Below are 20,955 nucleotides of genomic sequence, written 5' to 3'. Positions count from 1 at the left end.
ATTATGTTCAATTAGCCAACATACAGTACATCAATTTTTGATGTAGTGTTCAACGATTCACTAGTTGCGTATAACACCCAATGCTCATCACCACACATGCCTTCCTTAATACCCACCACCTGGTTACCCCATTCCCCCCGCCCCCTGTAACCCTGTTTGTTTCCCAGAGTCCAGAGTCTTTCATGGTTTATCTCCCTATCTGATTTCTTCCCATTCATTTTCCTTCCCTTTCCCTATGGTCCTCTGTGCTATTCCTTATGTTCCACATATGAGTGAAACCATATGATAACTGCCTTGCTCTGATTGACTTATTTCACTTAGTATAATCCCCTCCAGTTCCATCCATATTGATGCAGATGGTGGGTATTCAACCTTTCTGATGGCTGAGTAACATTACATTGTATATATGAACCATATCTTCTTTATCCATTCATCTGTTGAAGGACATCTCAGCTCCTTCCACAGTTTGGCTATTGTGTACATTGCTGCTATGAACACTGAGGTGCATGTGCCCCTTCTTTTCACTACATCTGTGTTTTGGGGTAAATACCTAGTAGTGCAATTGCTGGGTCATAGGGTAGCTCTATTTTTAACGTCTTGAGGAACCTCCATACTGTTTTCCAGAGTGGCTATACCAGCTTGCATTCCCAACAACAGTGTAACCCCTTTCTCCACATCCTCACTAACACTTGTTGTTTCCTGTCTTGTTAATCTTTGCCATTCTAACTGGTGTAAGGTGGCATTTCACTGTGGTTTTGATTTGTATTTCCCTGATGGCTAGTGATGTTGAACATTTTTTCATGTGTCTGTTAGCCATTTGTATGTCTTCTTTGGAGAAGTGTCTGTTCATGTCTTCTGCCCATTTTTTGACTGGATTGTTGTTTTTTGGGTATGAAAAGTTCTTAATAGATCTTGGATACCAGCCCTTTATCTGTAATGTCATTTGCAAATATATTCTCTCATTCCATAGGTTGCCTCTTAGTTTTGTTGACTGTTTCCTTTGCTGTGCAAAAGCTTTTTATCTTGATGAAGTCCCAATAGTTCATTTTTCCTTTTGTTTCCCTTGCCTTTAGAGATGTGTCTTGAAAGAAGTCACTTTGGCCAATGTTGAAGAGGTTACTGCCTATGTTCTCTTCTAGGATTTTGATGGATTCCTGTCTCACACTGAGGTCTTTCATCCATTTTGAGTTTATCTTTGTATATGGTGTAAGATAATGGTCCAGTTTCATTCTTCTGCATGCGGCTGTCCAATTTTCCCAACAATATTTGTTGAAGAGACTGTCTTTTTTTCCATTGGATATTCTTTCCTGATTTGTTGAAGATTAGTTGGCCATAGAGTTGAGGGTCCATTTCTGGGGTCTCTATTCTGTTCCACTGATCTGTGTGTCTGTTTTTGTGCCAATACCATGCTGTCTTGACGATCACAGCTTTATAATATAGCTTGAAGTCAGGCATTGTGATGACTACAGCTTTGGTTTTCTTTTTCAACAATCCCCTGGCGATCCAGAATCTGATTCCATACAAATTTTAGGATTGTTTGCTCCAGCTCTGTGAAAAATTGTCGATGGTATTTTTATAGGGACTGCACTGAAAGTGTAGATTGCTCTAGGCAGCACAGACCTTTTCACAATGTTTATTCTTCCAATCCATGAGCATGGAATGTTTTTCTATCTCTTTGTGTCTTCCTCAGTTTCTTTCACAAGTGTTCTGTGGTTTCTAAAGTATAGATCCTTTATCTCTTTAGTTAGGTTATTCCTAGGTATGTTACGGTTTTTGGTGCTATTGTAAATGGATTCCTTAATTTCTCTTTATTCAGCCACATTGTTCGTATATAGAAATGCAACTGATTTCTGTGCATTGATTTTGTGTCCTGCCACATTGCTGAATTGCTGTATGAGTTCTAGTAATTTGGGGGTGGAGTCTTTTGGGTTTTCCACATAAAGTATCATGTCATCTGTGAAGAGAGTTTGACTTCTTCTTTGCCAATTTGGATGCTTTTTATTTCTTTTTGTTGTCTGATTGCTGAGGCTAAGACTTCTAGTACTATGTTGAACAAAAGTGGTGAAAGCGGGCATCCCTGTCGTGTTTCTGACCTTAAGGGAAAAGCTCTCAGTTATTCCCCACTCAGAATGATATTTGCTGTGGGCTTTTCATAGATGGCTTTTATGATATTGAGGTATGTTCCCTCTATCCCTATATTCTGAAGAGTTTTAATCAGGAAAGGATGCTATATTTTGTTACATGCTTTTTCTGCATCAATTGAGAGGATCATATGGTTCTTTTCTCTTTTGTTAATGTGATCTATCACACTGATTGACTTGCAAATGTTGAACCAGTCTTGCATCCCAGGAATAAATCCCACCTGGTTGTGGTGAATAATCCTTTTAATGTACTATTGGAGCCTATTGGCTAGGATCTTGTTGAGTATTTTGGCATGCATGTTCATGAGGGATATTGGTCTGTAATTCTCCTTTTTGATGGGGTCTTTGGGATCAGGGTAACGCTGACCTCATAGAATGAGTTTGGAAGTTTTCCTTCCTTTTCTATTTTTTGGAACAGCTTCAATAGAATAGGTATGACTTCTTCTTCTTTAAATGTTTGGTAGAATTCACCTGGGAAGCCATCTGGCCCTGAACTCGTTTTTTGGGAGGTTTTGATTACTGTCTCAATTTCCTTGCTGGTTATTGGTCTGTTCAGATTGTCTATTTTCTCCCTGTCTCAGTCTTGGTAGTTTAGAAGTATCCAGGAATGCATCCATTTCTTCCAGATTGCCTAGTTTGTTGGCATACAGCTGCTGGTAATAAGTTCTAATAATTGTCTCTATTTCCTTGGTATTAGTCATGATTTCTCCCCTTTCATTCATGATTTTATTAATTTGGGTCCTTTCTCTCTCTCTCTCTCTCTCTCTTTTTTTTTTTTTTTGGTTAAGTCTGGCCAGAGGTTTATCGATCTTATTCTTTTAAAGAACCAGCTTCTAGTTTCGTTGATCTGTTCTACTGTTCTTCTGGTTTCTGTTTCATTGATTTCTGCTCTAATCTTCATTATTTCTCTTGTCCTGCTTGGTTTAGGCTTTATTTGCTGTTCTTTCTCCAAGTCCGTTAGGTGTTAAGGTTAGCTTGTGCATTTGGGATTTTTCTAATTTTTTGAGAGAGGCTTGGATGGCTCTGTACTTCCCTCTAAGGACCGTCTTTGCAGTATCCCACAGGTTTTAAACCAATGTTTTCATTTTCATTGGTTTGCATGAATTGTTTAAGTTCCTTTTTAATTTCCTGGTTGACCCATTCATTCTTTAGCAGGATGCTCTTTAACCTCCAAGTGTTTGCATTCCTTCCAAATTTTTGATTGTGGTTGAGTTCCAGTTTCAAAGCATTGTGGCCTGAAAATATGCAGGGAATGATCTCAAATCTTATGGTATCAGTTGAGACCTGATTTGTTACCAGCATGTGATCTATTCTGGAGAAAGTTCCCTGTGCACTCAAGAAGAATGAGTATTCTGTTGTTTTAAGATGGAATGTTCTGTCTATATCTACGAAGTCCATCTGGTCTAATGTGTCATTCAGAGCTCTTGTTTCTTTGTTGATCTTCTGATTAGATGATCTGTCCGTTGCTGGGAGTGGAGTATTGAAGTCTCCTGCTATCAATGTATTATTATCAATATGATTTTTTATTTTGGTTACTGGTTGGTTTATGTAATTGGCTGCTCCCATGTTGGGGGCATAGATATTTACAATTGCTAGATTTTCTTGTTGGAAAGACCCTTTAAGTATGATATAGTGTCCCTCTACATATCTTACTTACAGTCTTTGGTTTAAAATCTAATTTGTTATGAGGATTGCTACCCCAGCTTTCTTTTGAGGTCCACTGGTGTGGTAAATGGTTCTCCATCCCCTCACTTTCAGTCTGGAGGGGTCTTTAGGTTCAAAACAAGTCTCTTGTAGACAGCATATGGATGGGTCCTGCTTTTTTATCCAACCTGAAACCCTGTTTTTTTTGATGGGAACATTCAGCCTGTTCACATTGAGAGTAACTATTGAAAGATATGAATTTAGTGCCATTGTATTGCCTGTAAAGTCCCTGTTTCTATAGATTGTCTCTGTTAATTTCTGGTCTATATTACTTTTGGCATCTTTCTTCTTTTATAGAACCCCCCTTAATATTTCTTGCAGGGCTGGCTTGGTGGTCACATATTCTTTCAGTTTCTGCCTGTCCTGAAAGCTCTTTATATCTCTGTCCGTTCTGAATGACAGCATTGCTGGATAAAGTGTTCTGCCTGCATGAATATGTCTTGTCAGCCCTTTCTGGCTTGCCAGGTCTCTGTGGATAGGTCTGATGTTATTCTGATGTTCCTCCCTCCGTACATAAGAAATCTCTTAACCCTAGCTGCTCTAAGGTTAGCTTCCTTGGCTCTAAGATTTGCAAGCTTCACTATTATATGTTGGGGTGTTGATCTATTTTTATTGATTTTGGGGGGGTCCTCTCTGCCTCTTGCACAGGAATGCTTGTTTCCTTCTCCAGATTAGGGCAGTTCTCAGCTATGACTTGCTCAAATATACCTCCTAGTCCTCTCTCTCTACCCCCTCAGGGATCCCAATAATTCTGACACTGGAACATTTCATGGCATCACTGATCTCTCTAAGTCTATTTCATGGGCTAGGGATAGCTGCCTATCCCTATTTTCCTCAGCTTCCTTCCTTTCTATCAGCTTATCTTCTGGATCACTGATTCGATCTTCTGCCTCGTTTACCCAGAATGTTAGAGTACCAGTTTAGACTGCATCTCATTCATACCATTTTTAAGTTCGGCCTGATTAGATCTCATTTTTGCCCTTAGAGATTCTATACTGTCACTAATATTTTTTTCCAGCCTAGCTATTGACTTCATGATTGCTATCCTGAATTCTATCTCTGACCTCTTGTTTATATCCATATCCATTAGTTCTCTGACAGAGGACAATTGTCTCTGGTTCTTTTCTTTGTTGGGAGTTCCTCCTCCTAGTCATTCTGTCGAGGGATGGTTGAGCGAATGAACAGAGTCCAAAATATCTCAAGCAAAATGCACCCCAGAAAAACCCCAAAGTGGTCGAAAGCTACCAGAGATATGCAACCAAAGCCAAGATGATCCAAAACAAAACAAAACGGCGGGGGGGGAGAGAGATTATAATCTCTCAGGGTGGACAAAGCAGAGTGATCTGCCTGTTCCTGATTGATTTTTGGTCTCTGTGTTAAAAGACACTATATCCCCAAATTGCAAAGAAATCAGAATATTATATATATATATATTCTTGATATGTATGTGTATATATATCAAGATAAAATTGAATAGAGTGAAAAACAGGCTAGTATGGGGCATAAATCTACAAAACATAGATGTGAAAAACATAAAAGTTAAAAAGCAACTTAAAAACATAAGTTGGGAAGAATCTATTTGAAACGAGAACAGGGTAAAAAAAAAAAAAGAAAAGAAAAGAAAAGAAACAAAAGAAGAAATGTAAAATTTTAGCCTGAAGTATAAACGAGTTGTGAGGGAACACGTAGAGCTCCCTATATTATTTTCCCCTGTTGCTGGAGTTTTACAGTCCTGTGGGAAATTAAGCTTATCATTCACCTGTTCTTCCAGTCTGTCTTCTGGGAGAAGGGTCTGCTGCTCAGCTTCTCGGGCGTCTTTGCCTGGGTAGGGATGCCCCCCCACCCCTTGTCAGGGGGATGGGCTTAATGTGAACTGGTCAGCTGTGTGGCTTTTGTTCCCTGGTGTCTTTCCACTTCTCTTTAGAGGGTCAGAGCATATATGGCTATGTGGGAATCTGTGGCCCAGAGCAAAAAGTAGTCATTTTTTTGCTTGTAGAGATCCAGATAAATCTTCTTACATCTCAGGCTGAATTTGTGTGTGTTCAGAGTGGTTTGATAGATATCCAGCTCACACCATTCATGCCCACTGCAGCTCTCCCAGTGGAGTTACGGGGACCTGCGAGTGTCTCTGCACTTTGTGACTTTGCATTGCTAGTGACCGTGTGCTTTCACGTGCACCCTCTTTCGTAGCTCCCAGGTCATGCTGGGTGCTGCCCCAGTGTCCCTTCGGGGGTCACACCACCCTGAGAGCTGTTGTGCTGTTGTGGGTGCAAACTGTTTTATATCTCCCCTAGGATGTTAAACATCCCACACCTTCTAGTCCTTTTCAGGGTGGTCAGGCAGAGAGTGGTCTCCCTACCTTGACTCTCGGTTTATGCTGACCGGAGCTGAGAGACCCTTCTGGACTCACTGACCATAACCAGTCTCCCCTGTTCTGAGTCTCCTAGAATCCTGAGACCACAATCATCCACCTAGAATTCTGCCCTATTCATCCCCTGCCCTTTTCAGAAAGGGGTGTCTTTCACTAGAGCAGATTTCCAAGGGTCCTGATTTTTTGCACCGGTGTTATATCACTTTCCGGTGGCCGGCTTATGGAGGTTCTCTCCCCCCTCCATTTATCTTCTGATATTTTCCCCGAAGATTCAAGGTTCCGTACCTCTTCCCTTGCAAAAAGTAGTCATTTTTTTGCTTGTAGAGATCCAGATAAATCTTCTTACATCTCACGTTGAATTCGCATGTGTTCGGAATGGTTTGATAGATATCAAGCTAAATTCAAGGGACCAGATGAAACGAGGTCCCCTACCCTGCAACCAACTTACCCCCCTCATCCCAAAATGTTCTGATTATATCTGTTAAATCCATCTGTCCCAGTGTGTCATTCAAGCCCCATGCTATTACTGTATTACTATCAATTAGTTCCTTTATGTTTGTTATTAACTGTTTTATGTATTTGGGTGCTCCCATGTTGGGTGCATAAATATTTACTACTGTTATATCTTCTTGTTGGATTGTTCCCTCAATGAATATAGTGTCCTTCTTTATCTCTTGTTACAGTCTTTGTTTTAAAGTCTATTTTGTCTGATATAAGTACTGCTACCCCGACTTTCTTTTCACATCCATTTGCATGATAAATGTTTCTCCATCCCCTCACTTTCAATCTGCAGGTTTCTTTTGGTCTGAAATGTGTCTCATAGCAGCATATAAATGGGTCTTGTTTTTGTTGTCCATTCTGTCACCCTAAGTCTTTTGATTGCCTTTAGTCCATTTACATTCAAAGTAAGTACTGATAGATATGAACTTATTGCCATTTTGTTACTTGTTTTGTGGTTGTTTTATATTCTTCTCTGATCTTTTCTTTTCTTGCTCTCTTTCACAGTTTGCTGGCTTTCTTTAGTGATATACTTAGATTCCTTTCTCTTTATTTTTTGCGTATCTCTTACTGGGTTTCGATATGTGGCTACCATTATGTTTGTATGTAACATCTGCATATAGCAGTCTATATTAAGTTAATGGTCACTTAAGTTTTAACCCTTTCTTTACTCTTCTCCTCTCCACATTTTAGGTACATGGTGTTATATTTTACATCCTTTAATTTTGTGAATCCCTTGACTGATTTTTACAGATATACTTATTTTTACTACTTTTATGTGTCCTACTTTTCTTACTCTTACTTATAGTCTGTCCTTTCCACTCAGAGAGTCCCCTATAACATTTCTTGTAGGGCTGGTTTAATGGTCAATAACTCTTTTAGCTTTTGCTTTTCTGAAAAATTCATCATCTTACTTTCTATTCTGAACAACAGTCTTGCTGGAGAGAGTATTCTTGGCTGCAGATTTTTCCTTTCAGAACTTTGAATATATCATGCCACTCCCTTCTGGCCTGAAGTTTCTGCTGAAAAATCTGCAGATAGCCTTAGGGGGTCTCTTTTTTTCTCTTGCTGCTTTTAAAATTTTCTCTTTATTACTACTTTTTGCCATTTTAATTACTGTGTCTTGATGTGGACCTCCTTGGGTTAATTTTGTTCAGGGATCTCCATACTTCCTGGATCTGGATGTCTGTTTCCTTCCCCAGATTAGGGAACTTTTCAGCTATTACTTCTTCAAGTAAATTTTCTGCCTCCTTTACTCTCTCTTCTTCTAGGATCCCTATAATATTATGCTTGATGGGAGTCTGAGTTCCCTAAGTTCATTCTCATTTTGCATAATTTTTTTTCTCTCACCTGCTCAGCTTGATTACCTTCCATTACTCTGTCTTCCAGGCCACTAATTTATTCTTCTACTTCCTCTAGCCTGCTATTTATTCCATCTAGTTGTATTTTTAATTTCATTTGTTGTGTTCTTTATCTCTGATTGGTTCTTTTTCATCTCTTTGTTAAGGATCTCACTGATGTCTTCCACTCTTTACTCAAATCCGGTGAGTGTCTTTATCATCATTACTTTAAATTCTTTATCAGGCATATTACTTCTGTTTCCCTTAGAAATCTCTTACTGTGGTTCAGTCCTGTTCTTTCATTTGGGACATATTTCTCTGTCTCCTCATTTTGTCTAACTTTCTGAATCTGTTTCTTCATGTCAGGAAAGTCAGCTATGTCTTCTGCTCTTGAAAAGTAGAGCCTGTATGAAGAAGAGGTCCTACAGTACCCTGCAGTGCAGTGTCCCCTGTTCCCCAAGCATTTCAAGGGTGAGGGTTCTCCTATGTGTGTTGTGTGTGTCCTGCTATTGTGTCCTGGTCACTTTTTCTTTTAGTCCAGTTGTTTGCAGAAGTTCTCTTTGCCTGTGTGGGCATTGTTTGGTCCCTGGCTGGGGTGCACAATTTTAACACCTTGGGCTTCCACAGGGCCTGCTGCCAATGGGTCTGCTGCCAACCCAGCCTTGCAAAATGCCTGGGTCAGGTGACAGTGTTGGCAAGGTTTGTACAGGTCTTCTGGGGGAGGGGATCTGCAGTATTGTGGACTGAGGCAAATATGACTCAGAAGGGCAGATCCCCCAAAGCACGAGGGGTTGGGCAGGACTTGGTGTTACCAAGTTAAGTAGTGAATGTCAGTACTTGGCTAGTTCACACAGGTGGCCATGTGTTTATGCTGGGGGGTGGAGGAGGCAGATGGTGCCTGCTGTCTCCTTTGTTCCTGTAGAAATCCCTCAGCAATCCCTGCCCCTCTGGGACATGCTCTAAAATAAGTAAACTGCTCTCCCTTATGTATGTCCCAGGTGTTTTTCAAACTGCTGCTTCTATACTGTATCTCCGTGGGTTTTCATGCTGTCTCTTTAAGGGCAGGGATTCAACTTCCTCTCATCCTTCAGACTCTCTCAGATCCAAGCTCACTGATTTTTAAAATTCTAGGCTTTATGTCCCCCTGTTTTAAGAACTCATGAAATTCAGCCCCTCTTGCTTTCAAAGCCAAATGTTATGGGGATTCATCTTCCCCACGCAGGTGTCCCAGTATGATAGTCTGTTTCTCTCCATCTCTGTTCCTGGGGCTCCCTCCCCTCTGCAGATGGCTGCAGTCTGTTTCATTCCCAGCCACATCTCCACTCTTCCTACCCTCTTCAATGTGGCTTCCTCTCTACCTTTAGTTATGGAGTTTGTTCTGCCTATCTTCAGGTCATTTTCTGGGTTATTTACACTGATAGGAGTGTTTTCTAGTTGTATCTGTAGGATGAGCTGAGTTTAGGGTCCTCTTGCTCCGCCATCTTCCCAGCTTCCAAAACCTTCACATTTTTGATAAGAAAAGCACTGGAGAGTGGTGAACCTGCCAATGTCATTCAGCTAATTAATACTGAAGGCAAACAAAGTCCCCTATCCATATCTTTTTAAGTTATTTTGATTTGAACAAGTGACTTTCCTAGAGTTCCATTACTAAACTGAAGATAGGTGATGAGCTCTTCCAAAATAAATATGATTTCTAGGTTTAATATAGCAACATAACATAGGAGCAATGTCCACAACAGCCAAACTGTGGAAGGAGCTGAGATGCCCTTCAACAGATGAATGGATAAAGAAGATGTGGTGTATATATATACAATGGAATACTATTCAGCCATCAGAAACGATGAATACCCACCATTTGCATAGACATGGATGGAACTGGAGGAAATTATGCTAAGTGAAGTAAGTCAAGCAGAGAAAGACAATTATCATATGGTTTCATTTATATGTGGAACATAAGCAATAGCACGGAGGACCATAGGGGAAGGGAAGGAAATCTGAAAGGGGAGAAATCAGAGAGGGAGATGACCCATGAGAGACTCTGGACTCCAGAAACAAACTGAAGGTTTCAGAGGGGAGATGGGTGGGGGCAGGGGTAACAGGGTGATGGGTATTAAGGAGGGCATGTGCTGTGATGAGCACTGGGTGTTATACGTAACTGATGAGTCACTGAACACTACATCAAAAACTAATGATGTACTATATAGTGGCTAACTGAACATAATTTAAAAAAAAACAAAAAAAAATGAACATAGCAAATATAGAGAACTTCAAAGCATCTTTTGCTGAAAAGTAATGTTTTCACTTTTCTTCTGTTTTCTTTCTTTAGGATTCTCTTAGATATTTCTAAGATCTTTCTAAAAGTTATTTGCAAGATAAGATATTGTTCAGGACAATTGGGCCAGTCTCTTCAATAAGTCAGTATAGCAGCAACAAAAAAGAATGGTTCTACATGAAAAGAGATTTAAGAGATGTAACTAGATGTAATGTACAAAGGCACAGGATATTTTTGAAACTAGGGAAATCAGAAGATGGACTGCATATTAGAAGACATTAAGGATTTACTATTAGTTGGTTAAGATGGTAGTATTTCAGCTATAAGCTGTTCTTATTTTTTAAAGAAACATATTAAGACTAACAGAACACTTTTAAAACTTCTCAGCATAAAAAGCTTTACCTTTTCATCCCTTATTAATCATGTATCAATATATAGTGACTTCTTTTCATAATTTTTTCTGTCTTAAATTTATTTTTCTATTGCAACCCCAGCTTTTTTGATGAGAATAATTTCATTCTGTCTCACCCAACCTTTTATGTTCAGCATTATTGTACCATTTTACTTGATCTAAATTTCTCTTATATACAAAGAAAATTAATGGATTTTGCATTAAATCCTCAATGAAACTAAGGGAGATAAGACCATTTTCATTTACTGCTATATTTATTACATTTGATCTAATTTCTGTCACCTTAGTTCTGCTGTTTTTAGATATCCTTGGTATTTTTCTATTTTCTATGTCTTTTTTAAATTTTATCTTTTGCAAGATACATTATTCTAACCTAATAGTTATCTTAAAGCATTTCATAAACATTTTATAATTTATAAGTATATCAAAATAATTTTAAAAATAATTTTAATATCCATTTGCAGAAGATTAAAACTTCAGTATGACTTCTTCAGGATACTCATTTCCTTCCTCAAACCTGTATTTTACTTAATGTAAACATTTTCAAGAATTTAATAGTAATTTAAAATTTTAAAAACTAAAAACTTTCAATTTCAAGAAAATAAAAATGTATAAATTCAAAAAGTCCAACATTCAAATGATATATAATTACATAAGATGCAATAAATTTTCTCCCATTAAGTTTCTCTCATCTAGCCTACCTAAAAATGGTCTTCTTTCCTTTTTTTTTTTTTTTAAGATTTTATTTATTTGACAGAGAAGAAGAGAGAGAGAGCGAGCACGCACACAAGCAGGGGGAGCAGCAAGCAGAAGGAGAAGCAGGCTCCTCACCAAGCAGGGTCCTGGGATCGTCATGACCTGAGCCAAAAGCAGACGCTTAACCGACTGGGCCACCCAGGCGCCCCCAAAATGGTTTTCATTTCACTCTTCATTCATTTTAATCTTTTTTCTAAACATTTTATTTATTTTAGAGAGAGAGAGAGAGAGAGAGAGAGAAGCATGAGCTAGAGGGAAGGGCAGAGGGAGAGGGAGAAGCAGACTTCCTCTTGAGCAGGGAGCCCTATGCGGGGCTTGATCCCAGGACCCTGAGTTCATGATCTGAGCCAAAGGCAGACGCTTAACTGACTGAGTCACCCAGGTGCCCCCTTTACCTCCTAATTCTTGAGTTATTTTTAAATCTCTCCCTCAAGTATTTGGAATGCATTATTTTTAAAAAATGCAATTTTACAAAGATAACTGGATGGAAGGTCTGAAAATTTACCTTGGTATATGAATAAAAATTTGTTTAGATATAAAATATGAGGGCATAACCTTTTTCTGAAGTGCACTACTTGTGCTCTGTAATATATTTTTCCAAAATCTGAAGCTTACTTAATATCCTAATGCTGTTTTTCTTCTCCCTGCAAACTGGCTAGGTTTTTATCTTTAGTTTTGAAATACAAACATTAGGTCTTATTATTTTCCTTTTTAGTTTTATATTTGGTAGGCCCTCAATTTGCAATATTCATTCATTCATTTTTCAGATTTTTAAGTTTTCTTCATACTCTTAAAACATAACATCTAACTGGCCTTATTATTTATTCATGAATTGGATCTCTGTGATCTGACCTCAGTGGCTCAGAGTTCAGTATATTATATCCTTTATATTATAAGTGATATTAATATTTTATATTACTAAAAGCTTTGCTATACCAAAATATGCTTTTGACTTCCAACAAAGATTTTCCCTGGCCTGTTGTCATTTTTATGCCATTATGTTGTTATCCTGGCCTTCTAGATTTTATGAACTGAATTATAATTACATTCAAGACAGTGTACATATTGTTTTATATGAGACTAACATTTGCAATTGTAACAATTATAAAATTACAAAGATCCAAACATGACTCTGAGGGATCACTCAATATCATCCATGGAAAGAAACATTTTCTTGACTACTGTTCACTCTGACAGTCTTACAGAAACTTAACCATAAAATCCAGTTTAATTTCTGCTCTCAGAAAGAAAAAAAATACTGCTCTCAACTCACCAGTTCATTTCTTTAACATATATGAAGAAAGACATTTACCCTTCATCAAATAACATGAACGATAAGTTGGTGAATTTCAGAACCTCCAAATAAAGGCCACTGAAAATGGATTGATGAAGACTTTCTTTACACTTTGAATACTTAATATTTAGACAAAACTTTCTTAATATTTAGATTGAAGTAAATCACATACTTTCAGAGTGCATATAATCTAAATATAATACAAGAATGCAACTTCGAGAGCCAAAAATAAAGTCAAATTTCAGTTCTGGCCAGACTTCTATAAAAAACAAACACATATATTGTGTAGTTTGAAAAGCCTCTACTTTATGTACTATACTATAATACTTACAAGCTGATGTTCTAATAGTTGAATTTTTTCATCTTTTTTCTTTATTTCCTCTTTAAGTTGTTTTATTTCATTTAATAAATCTTCATTCTGAAATATTTAAAAAATTAGCAAGCATTAAATCAACTATGAAGACTGAATAATGAATAGTTTTTGTTAAGGGGAAATTAAAGGGAAAACTCTTCTTAAAAATGCCAGCTATTAACCTATACACAAACAAAACGAACAAAAACCCATTTTGCTCTTCTAAGAATTCATAGTGTAGGGGTGCCTGGGTGGCTCAGTCGGTTAAGGGTCTCACTTCAGCTCAGGTCATGCTCTTAGGATCCTGGAATTGAGCCCCACGTGGGGCTCCATGCTCAGTGGGAAGTCTGCTTGTCCCTCTTCCTCTGCCCCTCACCCCATTCATGCTCTCTCTGTTTCTATCTCAAATAAATAAATAAAATCTTTATTTATTTGACAGAGAAAGACACAGCGAGAGAGGGAACACAAGCAGGGATAGTGGGAGAGGGAGAAGCAGGGAGCCTGACGCAGGGCTTGATCCCAGGACCCTGGGATCATGACCTGAGCCGAAGGCAGATGCTTAATGACTGAGCCACCCAGGTGCCCCATAAATAAAATCTTTAAAAAAAAAGAATTCATAGTGTAATGGAGACCAACATGTGAAAAATGAACAATAACAGCAACACAGCTAACATTAAGTACTTTTTAGGTGCTAAGAACGAAGTACTTTTAGATATCTAAGCATTTGATCCGGAGTATGACCCTGAGACCCTGAGGTAGATACTATTATCCCCCCTTTGCAGATAAGGAAACAGGGACATAGGCCAATAGTAAAATAAATTATATATAAAACAGTAACTTCAGGTAGATTTAGAGAGATGTATGAGAGTTGCCTATCAAGAACAATGCAGGGCACAACAAACAGAAGAACAGCATAATTAAAGGCACAGAGTCATTTCACAGCTGGTTCAGAAATCAGCAGAAAGATAAATATTCATGGCAGGGTAACAGGAAGATTCTTTTTTTCATGAACCACTTTCCTGAGAACTGCCTGTCAATTTAGTCTATAAGAAATTCCTAATAATGGAAACCTACTGTCAAGCTTATTAAGCAGGAATCCAGTTACATTTCGAAGTGTAAAGTATCATTACCTTATAGTTAGTCCACTGTGTTTACTACTATTCAATTATCCAGAAATATATACTGAGGAAACAGTATAAGCAAGGAAATAAAAATATATATACGTGAATGATATATCTTTCTAGAGAGAAAAATATGTAAGCAAATAATTATAATATGTTGTTACTGAGCAAAGTATGGCATCTCTTGCAGATACATTGGGAACAAACAAAATATTGCAGTCTCTTTAACAAGAGATCAGAAACAGACATTTTACAAAGGCTTTAACAATATATATAAGCATCACAAAAATGGGGAAGAAAAGATTTTTGTAATGCTGTTATGTATACCGCAATTGAACAAGACTGTTTATTATATATAAAAAATGATTTCCAGTTGAATTTAAAGAGTTTAATTTTTTTAATCATAAATCAAGACCAAAAAAAGAGAGAATCGGATTGCAGATCGTGAAGGATACACTTTTAAGCTATGTGGCAAATGAAGCTATTAAGAAATGATAAGTATATTTGACTATATAAAATTTTAAAGTATGTATACAATTATCATTGAAGTTAAAAGCTGGTGAAAACCTATCCAATTATGACAAAGGATTTATACTCAAGTATATTAAGAGCCTGTTCAAACATACAGATCATTTTCTAGGCCCCAAGACAAATACACCAGTTCTTACAAATATACAGATAACTGGTAAAATGTTCTATATGACTTGTTGAAGAAATACAAATTCAAGTATTAAGGTATTATTTTATAGGTATTAAGTTGGGGGGAGAAATATTCAATGTGACTAACAAAATTGCAGGAAAAAATGGTACATTATCAGACATCAAAACTGGCCTTTCTGGACAAACATATGGCTGTACATAGAAGAGTCATAAAAATGCTTGCACTCTGCTTCAGTTGTCCCACTCCTGGAAACTATGCCAAAGAAGAGTCATAAAAATGCTTGCACTCTGCTTCAGTTGTCCCACTCCTGGAAACTATGCCAAAGAAGAGTCATAAAAATGCTTGCACTCTGCTTCAGTCGTCCCACTCCTGGAAACTATGCCAAAGAAACAATGTGAGTTTTAGATATACTATTAGAGGTACCTGTGGGAGGGGCACAGTGGAAATGTCCAGTAGGCAAGTGGATCACCAAGTATGAAAGAGATAAATTTATAATTGTCCAAAAAGGGGGCAACTGAAATAAAATGTAGCAATTTGATGAAATACTATGTAGCCATCATTCAGTCACTGCTAGGTCCTGCCAGTGTTGGAAGAAACCGACCAGAAAATGAAATCCAAATACAATGTGATAACGTATTAATGACCAACATGTACATAATACTTAACTTTATTTATGACAGGCACTGCTCTAAGGATTTTACACATAAAGATGGGCAAAAACATATCAGGAAATGGGTAACTCCAGGGAAGTTTTAAAGGATGAGTAAAAAGTTCTGAAGACACCGAAGTGTGTCAGGCTTTGAATTCTGGAGTAAGAGAGTCTCAGTATCATACAACAATACAGAGACGAAGGCAAGCATAGCATATTTGGAGAATTACAAGCAGTGATGTTGTCGCACAAAGGCTATAGTGAACAGTGGGTACCAATGTGGTTAGTAAACTAGGCAAGGGCTAAATCATAGAGGGCCATGAACATCAAGCATGGCCTAATAAGCCAGGGGAGTGACAGTGCATTTGAGAACTCTTTGACAGCTGGTTAGACAACAAACTTAACAACAACAACAAAATTAGACTAGGGAACTTGTTACCAAGATGTTGTAATACTTCAGATGACAGTAGGAGCCTGACCCAAGAGAGTGATAATAGGGAGAAAAAAGAAGAGCAGGAATGAAAATTAGGAGATATTGGTGATTGTCTCCATGTGAAAGAGCACAAGGGCCAGTCAAGAGTGATTACCTATATTTCTAGCTTGGGTGATATGGTGATTAGTTGTGCCACCAAAAGATATGGAGAATAAAAGAGGAGAAATACATCCAAAGAGGAATATTTGTGAGTTTCAGATATACTATTAGAGGTACCTGTGGGAGAGACACGGTGGAAATGTACAGTAGGCAAGTGGATCACCAAGTATGAAAGAGAAATTGTATATGTTATCAACACATACGTCATATATGAAATCACAACAGTAAAAAGTTCAAAGAGAAATGGACAAAATATATAAATCTCTATTCTAAAGAAGAGAAGGAACCTACGAAGGAAATGGGAATATGGAAAAATGTTGAGGAGTGTAAGGAATTTTAGAGAGAAGTGACAGAAAAATAAACCTTTTAAGACAACAGTCACACCAAATGTTTATAGCATTAAAACAAGTAGCTGCTTTCATCTTTCCAGGCTTCCATGTTAACTGGAAAAAGGTTTAAGGAGAGTCAAGGAAAAGTTTATTTGGTTTACTGAATTTACGATACAGAAATTTATAAACGGAGAATGAAGAGAAAGTAGAGAAAGCACAGAGAAGAGAGATGAGAGAGGAGGAGCTAGTTAGGTCCTTAACAGCAGCAGAAGATAGTCAAGAACCTAACAAAGGATGGTCTTCCACAGCATAGTGGCCATTTTTGTCCTATAACTGGAACAAAGTGAATGAGAATGATAACAGACATAGGTAAGTCAGAAGGCAGAAAGGAAGGTAGCAGATCTTGCTTGATGAACAGAAGGCCACCTATAGAAACTGAGAAGAGTGGCTAAGAATGAGGCTTGAAGAGAGTGGTCAATGTTGAGACTAGCTCATCAGGGGAATGGGAGAGGGAGCTGTCCTGAGATAAAAGACAGATTAGAGATATGGCAGGTCCAGTGGAGATTTTAGACCCTAAATTTGTAATGACACAAGTCACCATATTTGTATGCTAAACCATCTTGGATGAACAGGGGACATAACTGGGAATTTGATGATCAAAGTGCAAGAAAGTCCAGTGTACTGGAAACAGTATCTCACCTTGGAAAAGAAGGAAGACTAGGAACTACCTGCTTGGAAGGAAATGGAATAGGGACAAGAAATAAATACCATGTAACAATGTATTTATCATGTAACATTAAATATATAGACAAACTGGAAAGGAACACAGAAAAAAATAGACACTAGTTGTGTAAAAAAGTTGGAATTAAATTTTTTCCTTAAAAATTATTTATTTGTAAAAGTTTTTCACAAAAAAGAATGCAGGAAAAGTCAACTTTACTTTAAAAATGTCAGTCACAAAACTTAAAATTGAGAGATGATCAGAGACCATCTAAGTCAATGGTTCTCAATTGGTGTATATGTAAAGGTTTTTTAAAAAAAAAAAGAGATGTCCTACTACAGACCTGCTGATTTGGAATACTATACATACCCAAAATAGGATGGAAGCACAGAGATGGGAAGAGATTTGTGCAAAAACAGGTAAGATAACATGTTGAAAAACCAAGACTAGATAACCAGATGTGACCATTAATCCTATATTCTTTTGATTTTGGTTGTTTTATATACAATCTTGTTGCCAGTAAGTAACCCTACATCCTACGAGAAAATTATGCTTTTCTGACCTCTAATAACAGCTGTTGGCTACTTGACTTGATTTGGAAGTGAAATACGCAACATGCAAACAGAATCCACACGTGGTTCTGCCAATGCTCTTTTCCCTCAGGTACAAAGACATGTCCCAGGATAGGGGCTGATCCTTCAGCTTGGGTCCCAGAATGAAGAAGAAGCATAGAGTCCCAGCTGATATCTAGTCAATATGTAACATATAGAAAAATAACAAGTGAGAAATACATTCTTGTCATTGTAAGCCACCAGTATTTCAAGATTATTTGTTGACTAGCAAACCCTGAAAATAGAATGTAAAAGAAAAAAATAATTTTACTTGGAAACATTAAACCAAGAATGCTTTAGTGTGCTTAAGAAATAGTACTTCAGAGGGGCGCCTGGGTGGCTCAGTCGGTTAAGCGTCTGCCTTCGGCTCAGGTCATGATCCCAGGGTCCTGGGATCGAGCCCCGCGTCAGGCTCCCTGCTCGGCGGGAAGCCTGCTTCTCCCTCTCCCACTCCCCCTGCTTGTGTTCCCTCTCTCACTGTGTCTCTCTCTGTCAAATAAATAAATAAAATCTTTAAAAAAAAAAAAAAGAAAAAAAAAGAAATAGTACTTCAGAAATAACTGCAAAAGAAAAGAGCTTTCTTTTTTTTTTTTTAAAGATTTATTTATTTATTTGAGAGAGAGGGGGAGAGATCGAGAGAAGGAGTGGGGTAGGGGCAGAGGGAGAAGCAGACTCCCTGCAGAGCAGGAAGCCAAACGCAGGACTCGATCCCAGGACCCTGCGATCATGACCTGAGTTGAAGGCAGACGCTTAACTGACTGAGCCACCCAGGTACCCAGAAAAAAGTTTTTTTCAACTAAAAATGAAAATTATAAAAAATATACTTTCAAAAACTAAAATGCATCCGTTTTCTATAACTATACTTTTAAACATGAAAAAAGATAAATTAATTTCATTTTCTGTATATTTCAATGTTGTGATTATATATGAGGAGTACCTGTTAATCATTTTAATTGGTAGTTATATTTTAAAAACTGCTATTCATAATTATCGAAAAGAATTTAAAAATTTAATAATTTCTTGATTTTTTTTAAGAAAAAGAATCCTGCACCAGTAATAGACAAATAATTATCCAAATTATAAAATAAATTCAAATTAAAGTACCACCGTGATATCATTTTAACTCAGTAAGGTAGCAAAAGTTAAAAACAGACCTGATTAAAACTCAACACAGCAAAGCTTCAGGTTTTAACACATTTATTATTAAATGTTTTGTTACTGCTTTATAATTGTAGTAATAAAAAAGAATTTTGAAAAATTTAGCATGACTCCTAGTCATACCTTATATATTTGATCACGATCTTCTGGTTCTGGACTGGATGGCAAAGAGAGTTGAATATCATGCAATGAACCACTTCCATCATGCTGTCAGAAGAGAAGGAAAACATGAGATTAATACAGTATCTGCAGACACTCATTTCAACCTGAATTCACCCCAACCAAATGCTAGCATGGCAAAGAACAAACAGGAAATAAGATTTTCAGAAATCTTTTCATCCCTATGCACAGGTAGAATAAAATGTGGAAGAGAGAAAAAGAGAGCTAGGGCAAGAATAATTTGTGGAAATAAATAAGATACTACATGAGTGGATGAAGCAAAAAGCCACTGAAAGTTTTAGAGTGGGAAAAGGAATATGGAAAATTTCCTAGAAAATTTGAAGATTAACTCACCTACAAAAAATACAAAATGAAAGTCAAATTAAATCTGCTTTAGTTTAGATATAGTTTTTTGAGTATTTTTTCTTCTTAGTCAGAAACAATAACCCAACAAGGCGTGGCCACAAAAATCATTTGATTAAAAATACTAGACAGGGGTATACATATTGTGTGTATACCCCTTCATATTTATATGAAGCCTGAGAGCAGGAAAAACTAATTTATTGTGCTAGAAATCAGAACAGGGGTTGACTCAGGGGAAAGGGGCTACTGACTGGGAAAGAGCATTAGCAAATCTACTAGGATGCTAGAAATGTCTTGACTGTATGGTGGTTATGTGGGTAAGTACATATGAAAAGTTCAAGTTGTACACTTACGACTGGTATATCTTAAGCACCTTACTGGGATGTATGCTACACTTCAACAGAAGTTGAAAAAATTAAACTCTCATCCTTAAATGCAGTAACGAAAATGACAAGATAAGCATTAAGGCCTTACCCCTTGCTGAACTGGTTAGGAACAACCAACTAAGAAATGGCATGTTAAATAACTCACAGACAACTTTGAGAAAGATGAACCAGTAAAGAATATGCCTGGGATGATGGTGAGGGACTGAGCCCCTGACCAAGGCAGCACAAGTGTGGCTGGACACCTGGTTTGTTCAGATGGTACCTAGCTGCCTTGGGACACCCACTCAATCAACAACCTTCAAGAGTGCTACCATCATAATCCTCCTCAGACATATCTGTCCTGAGGAAGTCTAGGCCATAGACGTGTCCTGTATTAAAAGAAGAATGTTAAAGTAGAAGACATAGCATGTAGGTAATTTTCTTCTTTATTTACTATATTATACACCCACTGAGTCAGAATCTCTAGGTATGGGGTCTACAAATGTGTATTTAGTAAAGTTCAATAGGTAATATTGATTGACAGCAAAAAATAAGCATTTGTCAAATTTCTACAATAAATAAATTATATTTTTTGGAGATTAAGAATTTGACCTGAGAGTGAAGGCAATGTCCTAATGAATAACTAAATGTCTTTAGAATGCCACGTTAAATGTTTAAAATAAAAAAGAAATTTTATAAGATTCATCTCAGTAAAAGTTCATCTCTGCTGTAAATACCTTGACATATAAAAACAGTCCTACATATAACTATATATTTGAGAAAAGAGGAGCTGTAAAATCTGGCTTATTTTCAAACATCTCTGTTATCATCTTCCTGCCCACTACAAAGCAGGAACCCCAAAGTATGGGACACAACACAAGTATACACCACTTTTGTCTTGCACAAGATCATAGCTGTGGAAAGTAAGTAGCAGAACAGGAAAAATAAAACATCAGCTTTCAGGGTGAAGGAACAAAAAGGGGATCCCCAGGTAAAGAGAAAATATCAGGGAGACCATGAAGTACCAGCTCAGGAAAGTGACTCCAGAAAGCTGTATTTAACTTTCTAGGCTCACCCCTCAGCAGC

The 20,955-nt window shown here is 37.5% G+C and overlaps 1 protein-coding gene across 9 annotated transcripts in view; it reads right to left on the bottom strand.

Moving 5' to 3' along the window:
* CCSER2 (coiled-coil serine rich protein 2) overlaps window positions 1-20,955 on the bottom strand; it is a 149,795-nt gene that overhangs the window by 40,966 nt on the left and 87,874 nt on the right. For all 9 annotated transcript variants that reach the window (XM_035023162.1, XM_035023182.1, XM_035023184.1 and 6 more), the window contains 2 exons: window positions 19,106-19,189; window positions 13,120-13,206 (listed from right to left, as the gene is read on the bottom strand). In XM_035023162.1, coding sequence (XP_034879053.1) covers window positions 13,120-13,206; window positions 19,106-19,189 — 171 coding nt within the window. The remainder of the gene's footprint in view (window positions 1-13,119; window positions 13,207-19,105; window positions 19,190-20,955) is intronic.

Source organism: Mirounga leonina, unplaced genomic scaffold, assembly GCF_011800145.1.
Source record: "Mirounga leonina isolate KUSES-001 unplaced genomic scaffold, KU_Mleo_1.0 Mir_114, whole genome shotgun sequence".
NCBI lineage: Eukaryota > Metazoa > Chordata > Mammalia > Carnivora > Phocidae > Mirounga > Mirounga leonina.
Note: the sequence above shows the minus strand (reverse complement) of the source record. Positions and strands in the feature narration are given on the sequence as shown.